Here is a 19,220-nt window from a genome sequence, read left to right as displayed (position 1 = left end):
CTATTTGGGCAAGGTAGTACACACTTGTATCCTAGTATTCTGGAGGCTAAGACAAAAGGATCTTGACGTCAGGGACAGCCTGGACTAGATCGGGAAATGTGTCATTAAACAGAATGTGGGGGTGGGGAGGAAGCTGGAGAGATGGCTCAGTGGTTACAAGCATTGGCTGTTCTTGCAGAACACCTGGGTTTGAATCCCAGCACCCACCCACATCATGGCTAACAACCACCCATAACTCCAGTTCCAGGGGCTCCAATGCCCTCCTCTGACCTCTGTGGTCAGACACAGTTGCACTTACATATACGCAGGCAATATACTCATACACATAAAAAAATATATATATTTTTAAAAAGTCCCTAATTATTGAAGTACATACTTCATTTTTTGAGATATGAATGCACTATGTAGATTAGTCTAGCTGAGAACTCAAAGAGACACACCTTTGTCTGCCTCCTGGCTGCTGGGACTAAAGATGTGCACCACCACACCTGGCCTTTTTTCTTTCTTTTAATCTTTGTATTGTTAATTAGAAGATAATGAAAAAAGCCATACCCCCCCTCCTTTTTTTTCATCTTTTTAAGACAGGGTCTCCCTATAGCCCCAGATAGTCTGGAACTTGCTAAGTAGACCATGTGGACCTTGATCTTATAGAGATGCACCTGCCTCTGCCTCCCAAGCGCTGGGATTAAAAAGGCACGAGCCACCACACCTGGCACACCTGGCTATGTTTCCTATTTTTAATTAACGAATTAGGCTCACAGACAAAAGTCTATGTTCAATGGCATGTAAGTTTGCTGCCTATTTCTATACAAAACGTTTTATAGAAACAGGAAATTACATATTATCTGTGGATGCTGTGTATCACAGCTGAGAAGGTGAGACAAATGAAGACTAAAACAGTCATTATCTGATTTCACAGGGCATTTCCTCATCCAGTATTTAAAGCCACAATGATCCAGTTTTCCCTCTCAGTTTATCAGGTATGATCAACTTCTGAGACAGTGAACACAAAGTTTAAATATTCTTGCTTGCTATTCTCCAAAATCTCGTGTCCCAGGGCACAGATATTGTTATCTAAGAAAGTCCTCATGCCTTTCCATCAACGACTGCTTCTAAGAGACTTTTCTGTAGTCTTATCTAACATGTACTCCATTCTACTTCAAAACACTCCCTAAATTAAAGATTGTACCAGGGATAGACTGTGCTATACCTGAAGAGAGATTTATTTGGGTAAGCACCCAACAAATTCCTTCCAAATTTTTCAACCACATTACTTGCCATTACTGCCAAGTTTTAACCTTAGCTCTGCCATTTAAAGTCAATTTAGCCTCTCTGCCTTACTTTTCTTGCTTGAAAATGAAGATAAAAACAGGTCCTACTTGTGTAGGGCTGTGCTGATTCACTGAGGTAGTACAGTGCAGCCTTTAGAAGAGCCAGGAACACAGTAATGATTAGCTGCCACCATGCCCATCCATCATCAAACACAACTTGATTTACCTTCAACAATGAATTTGTTCTTGGATCTGTTAACATCCAGTATGGTGCAAGGTGGAAAAAGCAGTTCATGATGCTCCTGTTCCGAGGTGTGCACTGATTTTCTTTTTCCACTGTGTCTTCTACCAGGTGTCTGTACAGAGGCCTTCCTAGAACAATTAGCTTCAGTGGGCCCAGTGGGAGAGCCGACTTCAACTGTGGAGAGAAGTTCCTGAGAAGGACTTCCTGAACTTGACAACATGGTACTTTCGCTTTTGTCAGTTTCTTCACTGGAAAGGTTTAAACTTTTAGTTGTTTCCTTATTTTTATGCTTAACCCCTTTCTTCTTGATACCCAAATGACTTTGAATCACAGCTTCCAGAGCTATTTTCCTCTGGCAATCTGACATATGGCGTGTTGTTCTAATATAGTATTCTGCAGGAAACAGAAGGCCTTCAAGCATTGTGCAAGAATGTATTTGTTTTTCTGTAGGTAGAGAACCTGCTCCTGGGCCAAGGCTCTTAGATTCACACACAACCTCATCTTCCTCACAATTTTCATTTCTACCATCAGGAATATTGGTAGGAGATTTTGAAGATTTTTCTTTGTGGTTTTGTTCTACTAACTTTGGGATTATATTTGCTAGTGAGGTACTGTGAATGAGTTCATTTACAGAACATGAATCGCCTGCCTTTGAATTAGGACTTCCTGGCAGCTGACCACTGGCATGCTGAGCTTTATTTACTATTGGCTTATCTATAGAAAGAGTCATTTTTCTGTCTTGTGCCTTCAGGTTTATGGATGAAGCTGGACTAATGTTTTCAAGCCTCTGAGAAGGAAGTTTCCACTCCCTGTTAGGGGGTGTATGTTCAAGGTGCTGACTGTTACTGCTATCTGAGATCATACACAAAGGAACTGCAGCCTCTCTGGAGACACTATTTCTTCTTAAGGGTATCTTAACATCCCTTTCTGATTTGGCGGATGGTAAAATTAATGTACCTCCATCAGTTTCTGTACCTTGGGCTAGAGGGTCTGGAGAGTTAAGACTTAAAATGTGAGTTATGGCAATTATGGGGGACCTAGGACTTCCGCTGATGTCCTCCTGTTTCTTTAGGTTTTTTCCAGAGAGTATGAGAGAATTAGTATCAAAAAAATATCCTTCCTCCCGTGAAAAAAATGTTTTCTTCGGCTGCTTCTTTATTGCCCCTGGCAGCTCGCTCTGCCCTTTCTCACCATCAGGGCCACTGATGTGATGCAGAAAACATTCCTGGATGTTGCCTGTTCTCTGTGTATATACTTCTTCCTGGCTATCCTTAGGGTTAAAGGACTCAGGTTCAACATCAAGGGTCTCAGGTGTCTTTTCTCCAGTTTCCTCATCAAGACGGTTGATTTGTAACTTGTCATAAGGAGAGCCTTCATTTTTAGGTTCTGAGGGGGGAAAAGAATAAAAATAGACATATATACACACACATTTATCTATGTAGCTCTTAGTCTCCAGAACACTCAAAAAAGTATGTAAATGGCATTTTCCTTTTAAGATGAAACAATTTTTAAAAATCTGTTAAAGATATTATATGGCTGGGGGTGTGTGATCACTGGCAAAGCACTTGCTATAGAATAAGGGTTTGAATTCCAGCACCACAAAAATACTGAATATTTAATTTGGAAAAAAAGTCATTTCATTCAATGAGATCAAGGTTTAAGTTTTAAAAATTCTAACGAACTATAAAATGTTAAAGAAACATAATTGTGCTAAAAATCATTTAAACTAAGAGGTTGCCCTTCATAGAAATTGCCTTAAAAATTTTTTTTAATGTGTATAAGCGTAATGCCTGCATGTAGGTAGGTGGGTGCACCCATTTTGTGCAGTGCCTGTGGAGGGCTGAAGAGGGTGTTGGATCCCCCCTGAACTGGAGTTATAGATGGTTGTTAGCTGCCATGTAGGTGCCGGAACTTGAATCCAGGTCTTCTGCAAGAACAGCCAGTGCTCTTAAGTGCTGAGCCATCTCTCTAGCCCCCACCTTTTTTAAATTTTAAAAAATTATATACATATGTTTTTAGTAGCTGGAAAGATGGCTCAGCGGTTAAGAACACTGGTTGTTCTTGGGGAAGACCCAGGTTCGAATCCCAGCACCCACATGGCAGCTAACAACTGTCCGTAACTCCAGTCCCAGGGGATCCAACAGCCGCTTCTGACATCTGCAGGCATTGCACGACATGGTGCACTTACCTACATGCAGGCAATACATGCATACACATAAAATAAAATAAATAAAATTTTTTAAAAATTATATATATTTTCTAATGTGTTCGAATGTTTTGCCTACAAGTATTTAAGTGTATCACATGTGTGCAATGCCCGTGGAGGTCAGAAGGGGGCATTGGATCCCCTAGACCTGGAGTTTGGGATGATTGTTAGCCCTTATGTGGGTGCTGGAAACTGAACCTGGGTCCTCCGTAAGAGCAGTCAGTGCTCTTAACTGCTGAGCCATCTCTCCATCTCCAACAAACACTTAAAAATTTCTTCTATTACATACAGTTATTGTGTGTATGTATGAGCATGCATGCATCAGTATGTATGTGGAAGCGGAGGACAAGTTTTGGGAGGCAGTTCTCCCTTCCAACATGTGGGTCCCAAGAACTGAACTCAGATTTTCAGGTTTGGCAGCAAGTGTTTTTACCCAATGAGCCATCTTACTAGTCCTTTTTCTCTAAAAAAAAAAAAAAAACAAAAAAACACAACTTTTTTTTTGGTTTGGTTTTCTGACACAGTCTCACTACATAACTCAGACTAGCCTCAAAGTCACGATCCTCTTGCCTCAGCCTTCTAAGTGCTGTGATCACAGGCAATATGTGCTTTAGCCCTAAGCTCTATCTCCAACCCCTCACCTTCTTTCTCTTTCCCTCCCTTTCTTCCTATTATTTTAATATCACTTTCTCATTTCAACTGCCTCCAATTTTATGATTATAAATAACTTGGATTTTGACACCAAGGATGATTTTTTTCCTCCTAGTGGCAGGGATAGAATCCAGAGCCTTATGCATGTTAGGGAAGCTATCACTGAGGTACAGCCCCAGCCCACCACTGTTTACCAAGACTATTATCTAGATTATTTTATATAGACTTTTTTCTGTGCATATGTAGATACATCTTTAAAAAATAATCTTTCTGGGACTGGAGTGATGGCTCACCAATTCAGAGCATTGACTACTCTTGCAGAGGACCCAGGTTCAATTACCAGCACCCACATGGTGGCTAACAATTGTCTATAACTTCAGTTCCAGGGGATGTGACACCCTCTTCTGACCTCCTCAGGCATTGCATGACATGGGTGCACTTACACACATGCAGGCAATACACTCATACACATAAAATAAAAACAATAAATAAAGTATTAAAAAAAAAATCTTTCCGAAACTTTCCTAAATTGGATTAAAGCACACACCTTTAATCCCAGCACTCAAAAGGCAGAGGTAAGAGGAGCTCTGTGAGCCAGTCTGGTCTACATAGTGAGTTCCAGACCAGCTAGGGGCTAAAGGGAGACATTGTCGTTTAAAGAAAAAAAAAAAAAATTAAACTTTAAATTTTATTAGAAATCGTAATGAAAAATATAAAATTCTATTGCATTAAAAAACATTTAAAATTATTTTTTAAGTCTATTGCTTCGAATCCATGGGCTGTGAAAAGAGTTGGGGAATGAATATACAGCAAGTGTAAGCAAAGAGGCTAGATTTACCAGAATAAAGGTTTAGCTGTGATGGCAGTTCCTGCTCTATTGTTTTCTTAGAATTCTTAACCTTCTCAGCTCTTGTGGCACGCTAGAAAAAACAAAAGCATCCTGAGAAATCAATTTTCCTTAAAGCTTCATTACTGTCAATGTTTTTTTTTCAACTAGGCACAGTGGTACACACCTGTTATCCTAGCACTCAGGCGGCAGGATTATCAGTTTATTATTTTCATTACATTTTTATCTATTTATTGTGTGTGTGTAGCCTGGCATATGTATAGAGGTCAGAGCACAAGTCTCCTTCCACCATGTTGATCCTGGAGCTTGAACTCAGTTTGTTGGGCTTGGCAGCAGGCACCTTTGCCCTCTCTGCCATCTTGCTAGCCCAGGATTATGAATTTAAGTCCATAATGAACTATATAGAGAGCCTTGTCTCAAAACCAAACACCAGGCCAAAACAAAACCAATATATATATATACGTATATATATATATATATGTGTGTATATATATATATACGTATATATATATTATTTTTTGGTCTTTTTGAGACAAGGTCTCCCTGTAGCTGCAGCTGGCCTGGATTCACTAATGGAGACCAGGCTGGCCTCGAACTCAGAGAGATCCGCCTGCCTCTGCCTCCTAAGCACTGGGACTAAAGACATGTACCACCACACCCAGCTCAAAATGTTTTTATATAATTTGTGCAACACCTTAATTTGACAGAATATGATTCACCTACCTGAAGGCGAGCCAGTGTCTTGCTGTATTCCTTTTTCAAATATGCTAACTTTTCCTTCAACTGAAAGAAAAACATCAACAATCCTGAACAATGGAAAAGTGAAGTCAGAGGGAAGGGATACAGTGCCTAGCAGACCTGAGACTGCAAACCTAGGCAGCGGTGCTCAGCAGCATTCCTCAGTCAGACTCAGAGGGAGGAGCAGGTCTCCATCCAGACCTACCCTCAGTTCCTACAAAGCACCAAGTTCTCTCAGGACCTACGTAAGAATGGTTCCTGTCACCCAGAATATTTCTTCCCTTTGACGATGATTCCTAGGTTCTTAGGTTCATCAAGCACTCAGTTTGCAGGATTATTTCCCCGGGGACAGACTTCTAGGTTCTTGTTCAAGCCCAATTTAGATACTCCCTCCCTCCTCTGTGCTCCCCTCATCACAGAATTTAGTGCACCACACACTGTGCTGTCCATTTTCTTGTTTCATTCCATCAACGTAAGATCTGTTACCCATGACTAAAGCAATGAATCTTATTAATGGCCAAGGCATCCCTAGCACTTGCAATAATAGACACCCTCTGTGGGTGTCAGGAGTACAAGGTAGTTAAGGCAATTTCCATGTAGTGAGGAATATAGATAATAAGCAAGACTACAGATAAGATTTCATAGCCGGGCATGGTAGCACGCACCTGCCTTTAATCCCAGCACTAGGGAGGCAGAGACAGGCAGATCTCTGTGAGTTCAAGACCAGCATGGTCTACATAGTGAGGTCCAGGACAGCTGGGGCTACAGGAGACCCTGTCTCAAAATGACCACAAAAAAAAGTGGTAATAAACACCTAATCAAGTGGTAAAATGAGAAATTAGTTTCCTGAAGATAATACTTCAGGGAGTATAGTCACAGAGACTTTTCTAAGGGCTACCATTTGCACTTAGACCTGAAGGGGCTAGGTTTGGGGAGGCCGGGGGATAGATAGAGGACATCACAAATGGGAAAGTTCCATGGCAGAATGGGTTCAATATATCTGAAGAACAAGGCCAGTAAAGGAGGTAGGAGCTTTTACTGCCGAGTTCCCAGCCAGGCACTAAAAAAACTTTTATGAATAAATTTAATTGGGCTATGCCAAATCACTAGTCTCTGAAAGCTTAGATTTTCTTTGGCTTCTGAGATTCTCTCAGCAGCAAAGTCACCCACATCTTTCATTCATCCTTCAGACAATAATCAGATTTCTATCACCAGTATACACCTTTAAAAACAAAACAAACAGGGATGGGGATGTAGCTCAGTTGGTACAGTGCTGGCCTAATTGTACTCAGGCCTGGGTTTGATCCCCAGTACTATATAAACCCAGTCTGGTGAGGTACATCTGTAATGCCCCACGGTGGGGGGCGGGGTGTGAATTCAAGGCCATCCTTGATTGCCTAGCAAGTTCAAGACCAGCTTGGGATACATAAGACTCTGTCTTTAAAATTTAAAAAAGCTATAGGCAGAAGGCTCAGCAGTTAAGAACACTGTTCTTGCAGAAGACCCGGGTTCAAATCCCAGCACCCACATGGCAGCTAACAACTGTCCATAACTCGCAATGCCTGCGGAGGTCAGAAGAGGCTGTCGGATCCCCTGGGACTGGAGTTATGGACAGTTGTTAGCTGCCATGTGGGTGCTGGGTTTCAAACCTGGGTCTTCTGCAGGAATGACCAGTGTTCTTAACTGCTGAGCCATCTCTCGAGCCCCTGGACCTTTATTTTTTTTTTTTAACTTGACATTGCTTTCATTGGGAAAGGGGAATTGGAGGTGGCAAAGAGAAAAGACCAATAAAATGGCAACTTAAACACTTCAACATACAATGGTTTTCTGTGAGACTGAGGTTCTTTTTGACAGATGAAAATGCACTGAAAGCCCAGGAGTCAAGCCACAGCCAAAACTAAGTGAACTTTAATTAACCATTTATTTTAAAAGTTTTCAGAGCACGTTGCTGACTCTAGCACTTCTGCACTAAAGTCACCTCTGCCCGTATCCATTTTTGAATACACGATAATAAAAGAGATGGCTCAGTGGTTGAGACTGCTCTTGCAGAGGAACCGGATTCTATCGCCAGCACCCACATGGTGGCTAACAACCATCTGTAACTCCAGTTCCAGGGGATCCGATGCCACCTTCTGACCTCTGTGGGCACTGCACAACATGGGTGCACTTAACACACATGCAGGTGATTACATTCATACACATAAAATAAAAATATAAATAAATAAATGGTTGATACTTTCATATGCCTAAATTGCTGATAGGGATCTTTGTAAGTGACATTAATGTAATTGACTCAACAACAACCCTAACAAGTAGATTCTACTATCATCTTCCTTTTACAGAGCATAACTGAACACAGATAAAGCAGTTTATCCAGGATGCTACAATTTATGATAATGACTCCATTTAAAAGCCCCACACAGGAAGAGCTCAGAGTCTGTGTTTTTTCTTTCTTTCTTTTTTTTTTTTTTTTGGTCTTTTTGAGACAGGGTTTCCCTCTAGTCCCAGCTAGCCTGGAACTCACTATGTAGACCAGGCTGGCCTTGAACACACAGAGATTCTCTGCTTCCTGAGTGCTGGGGTTAAAGGCATGCACTGCCAAGCCCATCCTTAGTCTGTGTTCTTAACCTCTGTTCTTGCCTTCTTCTCACTAACATTACCAGTATCTGGGAGTTTTAGTGTTTATTTGTAAATGATTCTTCTCACCTGTACTAGAAGGCAAGGGACAGCCAGGATAAGACTGATGAACTGATGTGGAATCTAATCAAGCACAAAAACCTGGAAACAATCTAGTCTTGCAGTTGAGCAATAGAGCCCTAAAGAAATGAGGGCAGGGACCAGAGAGATGGCTTAGTGGTTAAGAGTGCTTGCTGCTCTTCCACGGGACTTGAGTTTGGATCCCACCACCCATGTCAGGCTACTCACCACTGCCTTAAATCCAGCTCCAAAGGGTCCAACACCTGTGGTCTTGGACAACTGCACAGACCACCACAATGATACACACATAATTAAAAATAAGAATAAATATTTGCCAGGTGTGGGGGCCACATGCCTTTAATGCCAGCATTTGAACTCTTGAGTTCAAGGCCAACTTGGTCTACATAGCCAACTTGGTCTATACCGTGAATTCCAGGCTAGCCAGGCTACACAGCAGGACCCTGTCTCCAAAAAAAAAAAAAAAAGAAAAACTTTTAAAAAATATGGGCACTTCTAAAATTTTCATACACATACATCCAATAATACATACATATTATATACAATATCTATCTTTCCTGTCTATTCTAATTTGGAGAATAAAAATTTTGAAGAATCATTCAGATCATACATTTTAGATATTCCCCTCTCCAATAAATAATGCTTTTTACAGGTGAAAACCCTCCCTAATGTAAACACATTATCTAGAAGTACAAGACTGTTAAAAGACTTACTTGGTTGCGGCTGGAGAGATGGCTCAAAGTTTAAGAGGACTGGCTGCTCTTGCAGAGGACCTCAGTTCGGTTCCCAGCACCCACATGACCCCACAACTGCCTGGAACTCCAGTTCAAGGGGATCCAATGTGCTCTTCTGACTTCCACGGGCATTGCACGACACGGTGCACTTACATACATGCAGGCAATACACTCATACACATAATAAAATAGATTTAAAAAAGATTAACTTGAGAGAGGTCAAGGCTACAGCTGGGAGACGCTAAGGGGGATTTTAGATTATCTACAAAGTTTACGTCCTGTAATTATGCTCGGTTCCTGGAAGCTCCGCTTACTTCCTTTTTAAACGCCACGACCTGAGCAACGCCGGCTTTGACCTCCTGCGTAGGTGGCAGGACACTGCGGCCCCAGGGGAGGAAACCCAGCCAAGGCTGAAGTCCTGGAAAGAGGGGTCTGAGTTGTGGGCCCCCTTCCCGCACCCCGGGCACCTTTTCCTTCTCTGCACAGCTGAGGGGCGTCCCCGGAGGCAGTTCCATCGGGGTGGAGGCCGAACGCCAGCGCCAACCAGCGCCAGCCTGGGGCCTGCGATCACCGGGACTCAGCAGGGCCTTGCTGGGCCCGGAGGCAACCCGGGAAAGAACAGGATACACCCGCTACCCTCAGTGCGCAACCGGCTGGTTCACGCATGAGGCGCGCGCCAGCCGCTCTGACCAATTAACACCGCCACTCCGTCTGCGCACGCGCAGCCCGGGACCGCTAAGCGCGGCCGCCTATGGGAGAGACGAGCTGTCGTTGAGCGCCAAGGGGCGGGACGCGGAGAACGGAAGTGGAAGGACAGCCGGAAGTAGGCAGTGTCTCTCCTGTCAACCTGCGAGACTGTGACAGGATCCTGAGGTGCCCAGAGGAGAGGCAGCCATGGAGTTGGGCGAGCTGCTCTACAACAAGTCGGAATACATCGAGACGGTGCGCGAGAGAGGACCCGGCCTCTGCCGACTGGCCCGCGGCCCCTGCATGCCTCTGGAGGCCTGGGCGGCGTCCCCTCGGGCCCCTGCTGCACCCACCCCTGCTCCCCTTGTCTGTTCCTTGGGGATGACCTAGCCACGCTATCCGTATCGTCTGATTTAGTCCGTGCATGCCCAGATTAGGATGTATATACATACGTGTGTGTCTGTATGTATATAGATATATGTAGGAGTGTGGTAATATTACGTGTGTGTGTGTATATATATAAAACATCGCTGATTTTCCTGTGGAGATAAAGTATCGTCTGGAATACAGAACAGATCCTATCCATCCTAATATTAATTACAGCTTCAGGCTTTGGGCCCTTCCTTTAAAACTTTGGTGTTTTATTTATTTTTTTTTTTTAAGAAAGGATGTCCTTGTAGCCCCAGCTAGCCTGGATCTTGCTATGTAGACCAGACTGGCCTTGATCTCACAGAGATCTGCCTGCCTCTGCCTCCTCAGTGTTGGGGTTAAAGGCATGAGCCACCACATCTATAAGGGTGAAACTATTTTTTTAAATAATATTTCATAGCCCATTAGCATGCTAAAAAGTTATTAAGTTTCTAATAGTCAACACAATAACATGTATAAAATGCTGGAAACAAAGCAAGCGCCCAGTTAAAGTTACTATCATTTTTTTCTTCATATTTTCATAATCATGATTATGGTAGAGTCATTATCCTCATTTAGGGCTGTAAAACCCGAAGTATGAAACTGGGGTTGGAATGCACATCTGTCTGCCTGTGGTCACTAAACTTTAGATCAACCAGATAGAAATTCTGAATCCATTTCTTGAACTTTTAGTTCCTAATCCATCCTTGCTCTTTCGCTATCTCAGATTAATTCTATTTTATATGTTGGGGTTACTGTGGATCAAAACCAGGACATTGTACCACTGAGCTAGGCCCAAGCCTTGGCTCCCCTCCCTTCTCCCCTCTCCCTCCCTCCTCTTCCTTCCTTCCCTCCCTCCCTCCCTCCCTCCCTTCCCTATTTTGGTTTTTGGAGACTGGGTCTCTCAACTGTGCGTTTCTGGCTAACTTCAAACTCATAATCCTGCCAAGAGCTGGGATTGTAGGTGTGCAATATCATACCCCAGCCCCCATCCTATGTTATACTACTATTCATTTAAAGATATTTTCTCTGCAATATGAGGTTTCTTGGTGAACACCTATAGCCTAGTAACCCTCTCAGATTGTTCAGCCCAGTTTTCTGTTTCCTTTCAGGCATCTGGGAACAAAGTTAGTTGCCAATCTGTGTTGTGTGGAAGCCAGAACATTGTTCTCAATGGCAAGGTAAGGTACAAAAGGCAGCTCCAGAGTGCATACCTGTGATTGATTCCCACTAAGTGCTGCATTAGCAGGATAGAGAAAATTTTGTCATGTCTGTTGTACATTTCCTATTCTTGTTTTTTTTTCTTAAGCAAATTAGATTTATTGAATATACAAAAATGTTCAAAGGAGAATATCAGATGAGGAGAATCCAGAAATTAGTATGGGGCCCTTACCATGGGGGAATAAAGAGGCTTTAAAGAAGAGGTTGGGGAGGGTAACTGAAGACATAGGACATGAAATGGGGAAGGACACAGTGGGGGAGGGACAGGGCAGGGAGGTAGAAGGAGGAGCTGTGTACAAACTGAACTTGTGCATTTTTCTTGTCATTTTTTTTTTTGTTGTTGTTGTTGTTTTTGAGACTGGGTCTCCCTATAGCCCCAACTGGCCTTGAACTCACTATGTAGACCAGGCTGGTCTTGAACTCACAGAGATCTACCTGCTTCTGCTTCCTGAGTACTGGGATTAAAGGTGTGCGCCACCATACTGGGCCCTGTCATTATTTTCTCAATGCTGTAGTTATATAGCATTTTCATTATGTTAGGTACATTTTTTATACATTTTATAAAATGAAAAAAAAAGAATATCCCTTTATACCAAAACAAAATACAATGGTAAAATTATTCTACAATGTTGTAGTGTGCCTGGGACACAAAGCATAAGTAAGATTCATCCATGCTGTGTCATATTAGAACTCTGTTCCTTTCCATAGCTAATACTGTTCTTTTGTTTGTGCATCCCACATTTGTTTATACAATTTTTCTGTTCACAGACACGTAGGTTGTTTCTTCCTTCTGGCTGTTGCGGATAAGCTGTAGTGAACGTTGTTGTACAAGTATCTATTCAAGTCTCTAACTTCAGTTGATTGAATGTACTTACATGTGGAACTGCTGGGTCAGATAGTGATTCTGTGTTTCCACACTGGCCACACTATCTTGTGTTCCCATCAGCAGTGCCCAGGGTTCCAGTTTCTTCACATCCTTACCAGCTGTGGCTATTTTCCATCTTTTGATTGATAGTCATCCTAGTGGGCATGAAATAGTAGCTTAGTGTGGTTTTGATTTGTGTTTCTTTCATGACTAATGATGTTGAATATATTTTCATGTGTACCTTGGCCATTTGTATATCTTCTTTACAGAAATGTCTGTTCAACTCTTTGCCATTTTTTAGATTATATTGTGTTTTTTTGAGTTATAGGAGATTTTAGTGTACTCTGAATATTAAATCCTTATCAGACTCAGGATTAGCAAATATTTTTCCCATTCTGGAATTGGTTTTTTTTCCCTCTTTGACAATGTCCTTTGATACACAAAAAATTTATGTATGTCTTATTTACTTACTTAGCAATACTGAAGATTGAATCTAGGGCCTCTCACATGGTAGGTAAACAATTCATAACTGTGCTATCTATACCGTCATCTCTTTTTCTTCATTTTTTTGTTTTTTGTTTTAAAATTATTTATATAGGCAGCCCTGGCAGGCCTCTTGGCCTGGAACTTATGTACACCAGGCTGGCCTCTCCCCAGCTGCCTCTGCCTCCTGAGTAGCTGAACACCAGTCCCAGCACAAGTTTAAAATGTTTTTAAAATAAAGAACTTGGGGCTGGAGAGATGGGTCAGTGGTTAAGAGTACTGGTTGTTCTTGCAGAAGTCCCGGGTTCGAATCCCAGCACCCACATGGCAGCTAACAACTGTCCGTAACTCCAGTCCCAGGGGATTCGACAGCCTCTTCTGACCTCCGTGGGCATTGCACAGCACAGGTGCACTTACCTACATGGAGGCAATACACGCATACGCATAAAATAAAAATAATAAAATTAGAAAAAAATAAAGAACTTTTTTTTTTTTGGCCTCTTTGAGACAGGGTCTCCCTGTAGCCCCAGCTGGCCTGGGATTCACTGTGTAGATCAGGCTGGCCTTGAACTCACAGAAATCCGCCTGCCTGTGCCTCCCAAGTGCTGGAATCAAAGGCGTGCGCCACCACATCCGGCCTACTGTTTTTTATTTTAATTTTAATTTTATGTGTATGAGTGTATTTCCTGCATATAGGTAAGTGCACCTGTGTCCTGCATTGCCCTCGGATGTCAGAAGAGGCTGTCAGATCCCCTGGGATTAGAGTTACAGACAGTTGTTAGCTGCCATGTGGGTGCTGGGATTTGAGCCTGGGTCTTCTGCAAGAACAGCCAGTGTTCTTAACCACTGAGCCATCTCTCCAGCCCCTTTAAGATTTATTTTTATTTAATGTGTATGAGTGTTTTGTCTGCTTTTGTGTAAGTGTACCATGTGCATGCAGGTGCCTGAGGAGGCCAGAAGAGGGTGTCAAATCCTTTGGAACTGTAGTTAAAGACTCTTGTCAGCTACCATATTGGTGCTGGGAACTGAATCCTGGTTCTCTGCAAGAGCTGAGCTGTCTTTCCAGGCCTGTGCTGTTTTTTGTTTTCTGGTTTTTTTTGGGGGGGGGCAGTGTCTTTTTGAGACAGGGTCTCCCTTTAGCCCCAGCTAGCCTGGAACTCCCTATGTAGACCAGGTGGGCTTTGAACTCACAGAGATCCACCTGCTTCTGCCTCCCAAGTACTGGGATTAAAGGACTTGTTTTCTGGTTTTGAGATAAGGCTTACTCTGTAGCCCAGGCCAGCCTCAGACTCTCAGTCCTGCTTCAGTTTCTCAAGCATCGGAATTATAGTCCTGTTCCACCACACTTACTTAGCTTTGTAGTTAGGTGGTTCTAAATTATATTTGTTTATTCATTGTGTATATGTGGCAGGAGCTAGGGGACACAGGGCACATGTGGTGATAAGAATCAATTTTCTCCTTCTACCATGAAGGTTCCAGGGCTCAAACTCGGATCATCAGGCTTGATGAGTAGCAAATGCCTTTACCTGCTGAGCCATCTTGCCAGCCCTGTAGTTAAGTTTCTTAATTAGAACATATGAGTTCTCCAACTTTTTTTTCTATTCAAGCACTTCTCTGCTTTAATTTTTGAGATAAGGTCCAGATTATGTAGCATAGGCTGGCCTATACTTGTGGACCCGCCTTTGTCTCCTGAGTGTGAAAATTACAGGTACCTACCACCACATTCAGTCAGTGTCTGTCAGTCTCTCTGTCTCTGTCTCTGTCTTCTGGTTTTTAAGACAGAGTCTCATGTAGCCCAGACTGGCCTCAAATTCACTGTGTAGCCAAGGATGGTATCACATGTGTATGCCATTGTGCCCAGTTCTTATATGGTGCTAGGAATCCTACCCAGGGCTTTGTGCATGCTGCTGACTGAGGTACATTCCCAGTCCCAAGGCTTTCTCTTTATCTATTTTGTATGTGTATATGGCATGCAGGTGTATATGCATGTTCACATGTATGTGGCTGCACATGTGTGTGCCAATGTATGTAGAGGCCCAAGACTGACACTGGGAGTTTTCATTGATCACCCTCCATCTTATTCATTGAGGCAGAGTCTCTCAGTTGAACCCACACCTCACCAATACGACTAGCTTGCTCTGGGAATCTTCTGTCTCGGCTTTGAAGTACTGGAGTTACTGGGCAGCCATGCCCACCCCCTATTTATATAGGTTCTGGAGATCCAAACAGTTTGCAAGCACTTTATTCACTGAACCATTTTCTCAGAAAAAAATTTAAAAATATTTTTAATTTAAAACTTTAAAAAAAATTATTTTTATTTTGTGTGTATACATGTACTGCATGTAGGTAAGTGCACTGGTGTCATGCAATGCCCTCAGAGGTCAGAAGAGGCTGTCGGATCCCCTAGGACTGGAGTTATAGACAGTTGTTAGCTGCTCTGTGGGTGCTGGGATTCGAACCCAGGTGTTCTGAGTCCTCAGTTTCCTCCAGCCTGTTTTTGCTCTTCTCTGTGACATGATACTTTCAAAGGGCACTGGTGAGTTATTTCCTATTGGATTTGATGTTTCTTCATGATTGTATCAAGGTTCTGCATCTTGGGTAAGAATACTGCAGAATGGATGCGTTATTCTTAGCGTGTTGAGTCAGGAGAAATGTTGGTTTTGTTTTTAAGGTGCATGTCTGTCTAGCTATCTGTCTGTCTATCTTTCTTTATCTATGTGTTGGTGCGTGTGCATGAGTGCAGGTGCCCAGAGTCTGGAAGAGGCATTGGTCTCCTGATGGAGTTACAGGTGATTGTGAGTTTCTGGACATGGGTACTGGATACCAAAGCCTGGTCCTCTGCAAGAAGAGCAGGCACTCTTTACCACTAAGCCACCTCTCCAGCCCCTTGATTTTTCTCTTACTTGGTTATATGACATCAGTGGGTCTCTCTACTGCAAAGTTATGGTTCTCCTGTTTAATCAGTGTCTTGTAGGGAACTGCTTTCAAAACTGTTTCATCTTAAACTGTTGCCCACTAATTTTAGCACCCACAGTTGAATCTTGCCTCCAACAATTATTATCCTTGTAGTTTTTCTTTTTCTTGAAATGTTTCATGTAGCCAAAGGTGACCTTGAACTTGTGCTCTTCCTGCTTTCACCTCCCTGGTGCTGGGATTACAGGATTGCACCACCATGCTCAGTTTATGCTATAATGGAGTAGAACCCAGGGCCTTGTGCATGCTAGGCAAGCACTCTACCAAATGAGTTACCTTCCTAGCCTCTTGGTCTTTTTCCTTTGTTTTCCTTTACTCTTTTGTGGTGCTGTGGTTAACCCAGGGCTTCAAGCATGCTATTGAATGATGTTTCTCCTTCCTAGCTTATTGAGACTGTGCTATAATGAATGACTGCCCCCTCTCTCCAATTTTCTTATTTTGTTATTCATGCTAGTGACTTATTCCTGGATTTCTATCTTATTTGGGGCAGAGGGAGGCTATGATTAATACTATTTTAAGGGTTACTTTATTTTCTTTTGGTTCTGATTCTGAACGTGTAGGATTAAGAAAAAGAAAACGGTTTTATAGAAATTTTCAAGCCTGCCCAAAGGTAGAGAGAATCATATGATGAATCCCTGTGTATGCTTCCCATAGTTTGGTAACTATTTGGACAGATTCGTTTTTTTTTTATATTCTATAAACACTGTCTCTTTTTTGCTGGAGTTTTAAAATCAGATCTTGAATATTATCACAGCATGGTAGTTTGTTTATTGAAAACTTAAGAAATTCCTATTACCCAGGAAAAGTAGCAAGTTTTGGTTTGGGAAAATGAATCCTGCAAGCCTAAAGACAGAACCACCTGTGCTTCAATGTGCATCCCCTTAGACTCAGGTTATATAAGTTTGTAGAGCAAAACGTGGAGTGGAGCAGTCTCTTAGGCTTTTACGTAAAGGCCTATGGATCCATCCTGCCATGCAGTGTAGCTCACTCAGCCGTCCACCTTCCTGGATCCTCTTGCCTGTTCTGCCTGATTGTATCTACCACACATGGATGATTAACCTAGTTGAAATGCTAAGAATTGAAGTGCTGTAAACCTCCTTCCTGGACCCTGGACCCCTGACTCAGTTGATTTACAATGTGTCCTGTAGGCCTGTTTGCACATACCAGATAACCGATAAGGAACAAAAGAGGGAAGTTGCACCAGGCTTACACCAGATCTACCCTTCCTGGAAAAGATGTTTAACCGAAACTATAGCTTTTAGAAGATGATTGATTAAAGTGTCTGCTGAGGAATGCTTTTTGTGTAATGACTATGTGGGCCTATATAATCTGTACCTGAAACTGAATGGGGGTCGATCGTTCTGACCAGACTTGCATGTCTCAGGAAGCCGGTCGACCCCAGCTAGCTGGAAAGTAAAGACTGCTTGATTTTTACATCTCCAATCCCGTGTATTTGTTACCTGGAGGGGACCCATCGAGTCACGGACCCTAACAGTCCAACGCTCTCTCCTCCATTGTGTGCCTGGCCAATGACCATGTCACCTTTCTGGGCACAGAGAACTCACAGCCCAAGCATCCACGGGAAAAGGAAGAACCAGTCGTTCGGGAGACCAATGAGGCGGTCCAGTGTCACCTAAGTGACATGCTGCAGCAACTGAACAGTGTCAACGCCTCCAAGCCTGCTGAACGAGGGCTGGTGCGGCAAGGTAAGTGCTGTGGGGCCTCAGGAGAAGGCAGGCCGGCGTAGCCAGCACGGGGCTGGGGCTGACCAGGCCTGTTTCTGTATGGTCTTTGCTGCTTTCCTATGGACTAGGGTTAGCCTGACATCCAGAGCCCTCCATGATGTGGCTCAGGCCTTTTTCTACTCCAGCTCCTCTTGTAGGTAGCTGATAGGCCACCTCTCTATATCTGCACCTGCTGTGTCTTTGTTCTGCCCAGGGAGTTAATTCCTCAGTTCCCCAGAGATGCAGACCAGCTTCGGCCTAAGGGCTTTTGCATCCCCCTGGAATGCACTTTGTTCCTTTTCTAGCTCACAGGGTTTTTTGGTTTTTGTTTTTAACTACTTCTTTATTTTTATTTATTTATTTTGGTCTTTTTGAGGCAGGGTCTCCCTGTAGCCCCAGCTGACCTGGAACTCACAGACATTTTAGGCAGCAGTTGTCTTTTGAAGTTAATATTATAGATCACACTAAACTTGTATCATGAGGTAAGGTCTCCAAGCATTGACTTTGACTGTTACATATTCTGCCTCTACTCACTATCGCCAGTGTTTGGAGAGTTCTTGAGAACAAGCTCCAAGTAGATTCTGCCTCTACTCACTATCGCCAGTGTTTGGAGAGTTCTTGAGAACAAGCTCCAAGTAGATTCTGCCTCTACTCACTATCGCCAGTGTTTGGAGAGTTCTTGAGAACAAGCTCCAAGTAGATTCTGCCTCTACTCACTATCGCCAGTGTTTGGAGAGTTCTTGAGAACAAGCTCCAAGTAGATTCTGCCTCTACTCACTATCGCCAGTGTTTGGAGAGTTCTTGAGAACAAGCTCCAAGTAGATTCTGCCTCTACTCACTATCGCCAGTGTTTGGAGAGTTCTTGAGAACAAGCTCCAAGTAGATATAGACAAAGTTCTTCAGGCCTCTGTTGATGATCTATTGGTGTATGTCATTTGACAAAACATAACAGCTTAAAACAGCACAGATTTGCTACCCCACAGTTTCTATGGGTCAGGGGCTGATAATGGCTTAGCTGGGGCTGGTTGTAAGAGACACTCAAGATCAGGCTTGTGGTCCTTCTATCATAGAAGAGGGGTTGGGGAGGGTCAGTAGAACCTCACCTGAAGATTCCAAGCACTCTTCCTACTCTTGCTCCCAAGCTGTATGTAATTCTGCCCAGGCTGCCTATGGTCTCATCTTGGGATAAAGTAGAGCACATAGAATGTGGAAGTTTAGCTGAAGGGGTGGGGGAGCTCTATTCAGGCAGCTGTGGAGATGTCCTCACCCGTGCTGGATAAAGACTCTTCATGGTGCAGCTGTTTTGTGGTCACCCATGCTCTGTAAGTAAGAGCAATACACTCACTGATTCACCAAGTTAGACTGCGGTGGAATCGTTGGTGCCCTGAGGTTGATTTGGCATTTGTTTTTGTCTCCCCAGGGAAAGTTCACACAGCCAAAGATAAAATAGCTC

At 43.1% G+C, this 19,220-nt stretch overlaps 2 protein-coding genes across 7 annotated transcripts in view; one reads left to right on the top strand and one right to left on the bottom strand.

Annotated features, from left to right (window-relative positions):
- The window catches only part of Palb2 (partner and localizer of BRCA2), a 32,349-nt gene extending 22,261 nt beyond the window's left edge, over positions 1-10,088 (bottom strand). For 4 of the 5 annotated variants that reach the window (XR_003851232.1, XM_029568664.1, XM_029568665.1 and 1 more), the window contains exons 1-4: positions 8,883-9,072; positions 5,943-6,002; positions 5,211-5,292; positions 1,498-2,901 (exon numbers count right to left, since the gene is read on the bottom strand). Coding sequence is in view for 4 of the 5 variants with exons in the window: in XM_029568664.1 (XP_029424524.1) it covers positions 1,498-2,901; positions 5,211-5,292; positions 5,943-6,002; positions 8,883-8,963 (1,627 nt within the window). In the remaining variant the exon portion in view is untranslated. Of the gene's footprint in view, positions 1-1,497; positions 2,902-5,210; positions 5,293-5,942; positions 6,003-8,882; positions 9,073-9,873 lie in introns of those variants that run through there. The other variant, XM_008843810.2, reaches the window with a different exon arrangement.
- A 140-nt stretch (positions 10,089-10,228) lies between these two features.
- LOC103742731 (serine/threonine-protein kinase PLK1) overlaps positions 10,229-19,220 on the top strand; it is an 11,184-nt gene continuing 2,192 nt past the window's right edge. For both annotated transcript variants that reach the window (XM_008843808.2, XM_008843809.2), the window contains exons 1-3: positions 10,229-10,348; positions 11,614-11,682; positions 17,600-17,749. The gene's annotated coding sequence lies outside the window, so the exon portion shown is untranslated. The remainder of the gene's footprint in view (positions 10,349-11,613; positions 11,683-17,599; positions 17,750-19,220) is intronic.

The sequence above is a fragment of the Nannospalax galili genome, unplaced genomic scaffold (assembly GCF_000622305.1).
Source record: "Nannospalax galili isolate Female #2095 unplaced genomic scaffold, S.galili_v1.0 scaffold381, whole genome shotgun sequence".
NCBI classification, from domain to species: domain Eukaryota; kingdom Metazoa; phylum Chordata; class Mammalia; order Rodentia; family Spalacidae; genus Nannospalax; species Nannospalax galili.
Note: the sequence above shows the minus strand (reverse complement) of the source record. Positions and strands in the feature narration are given on the sequence as shown.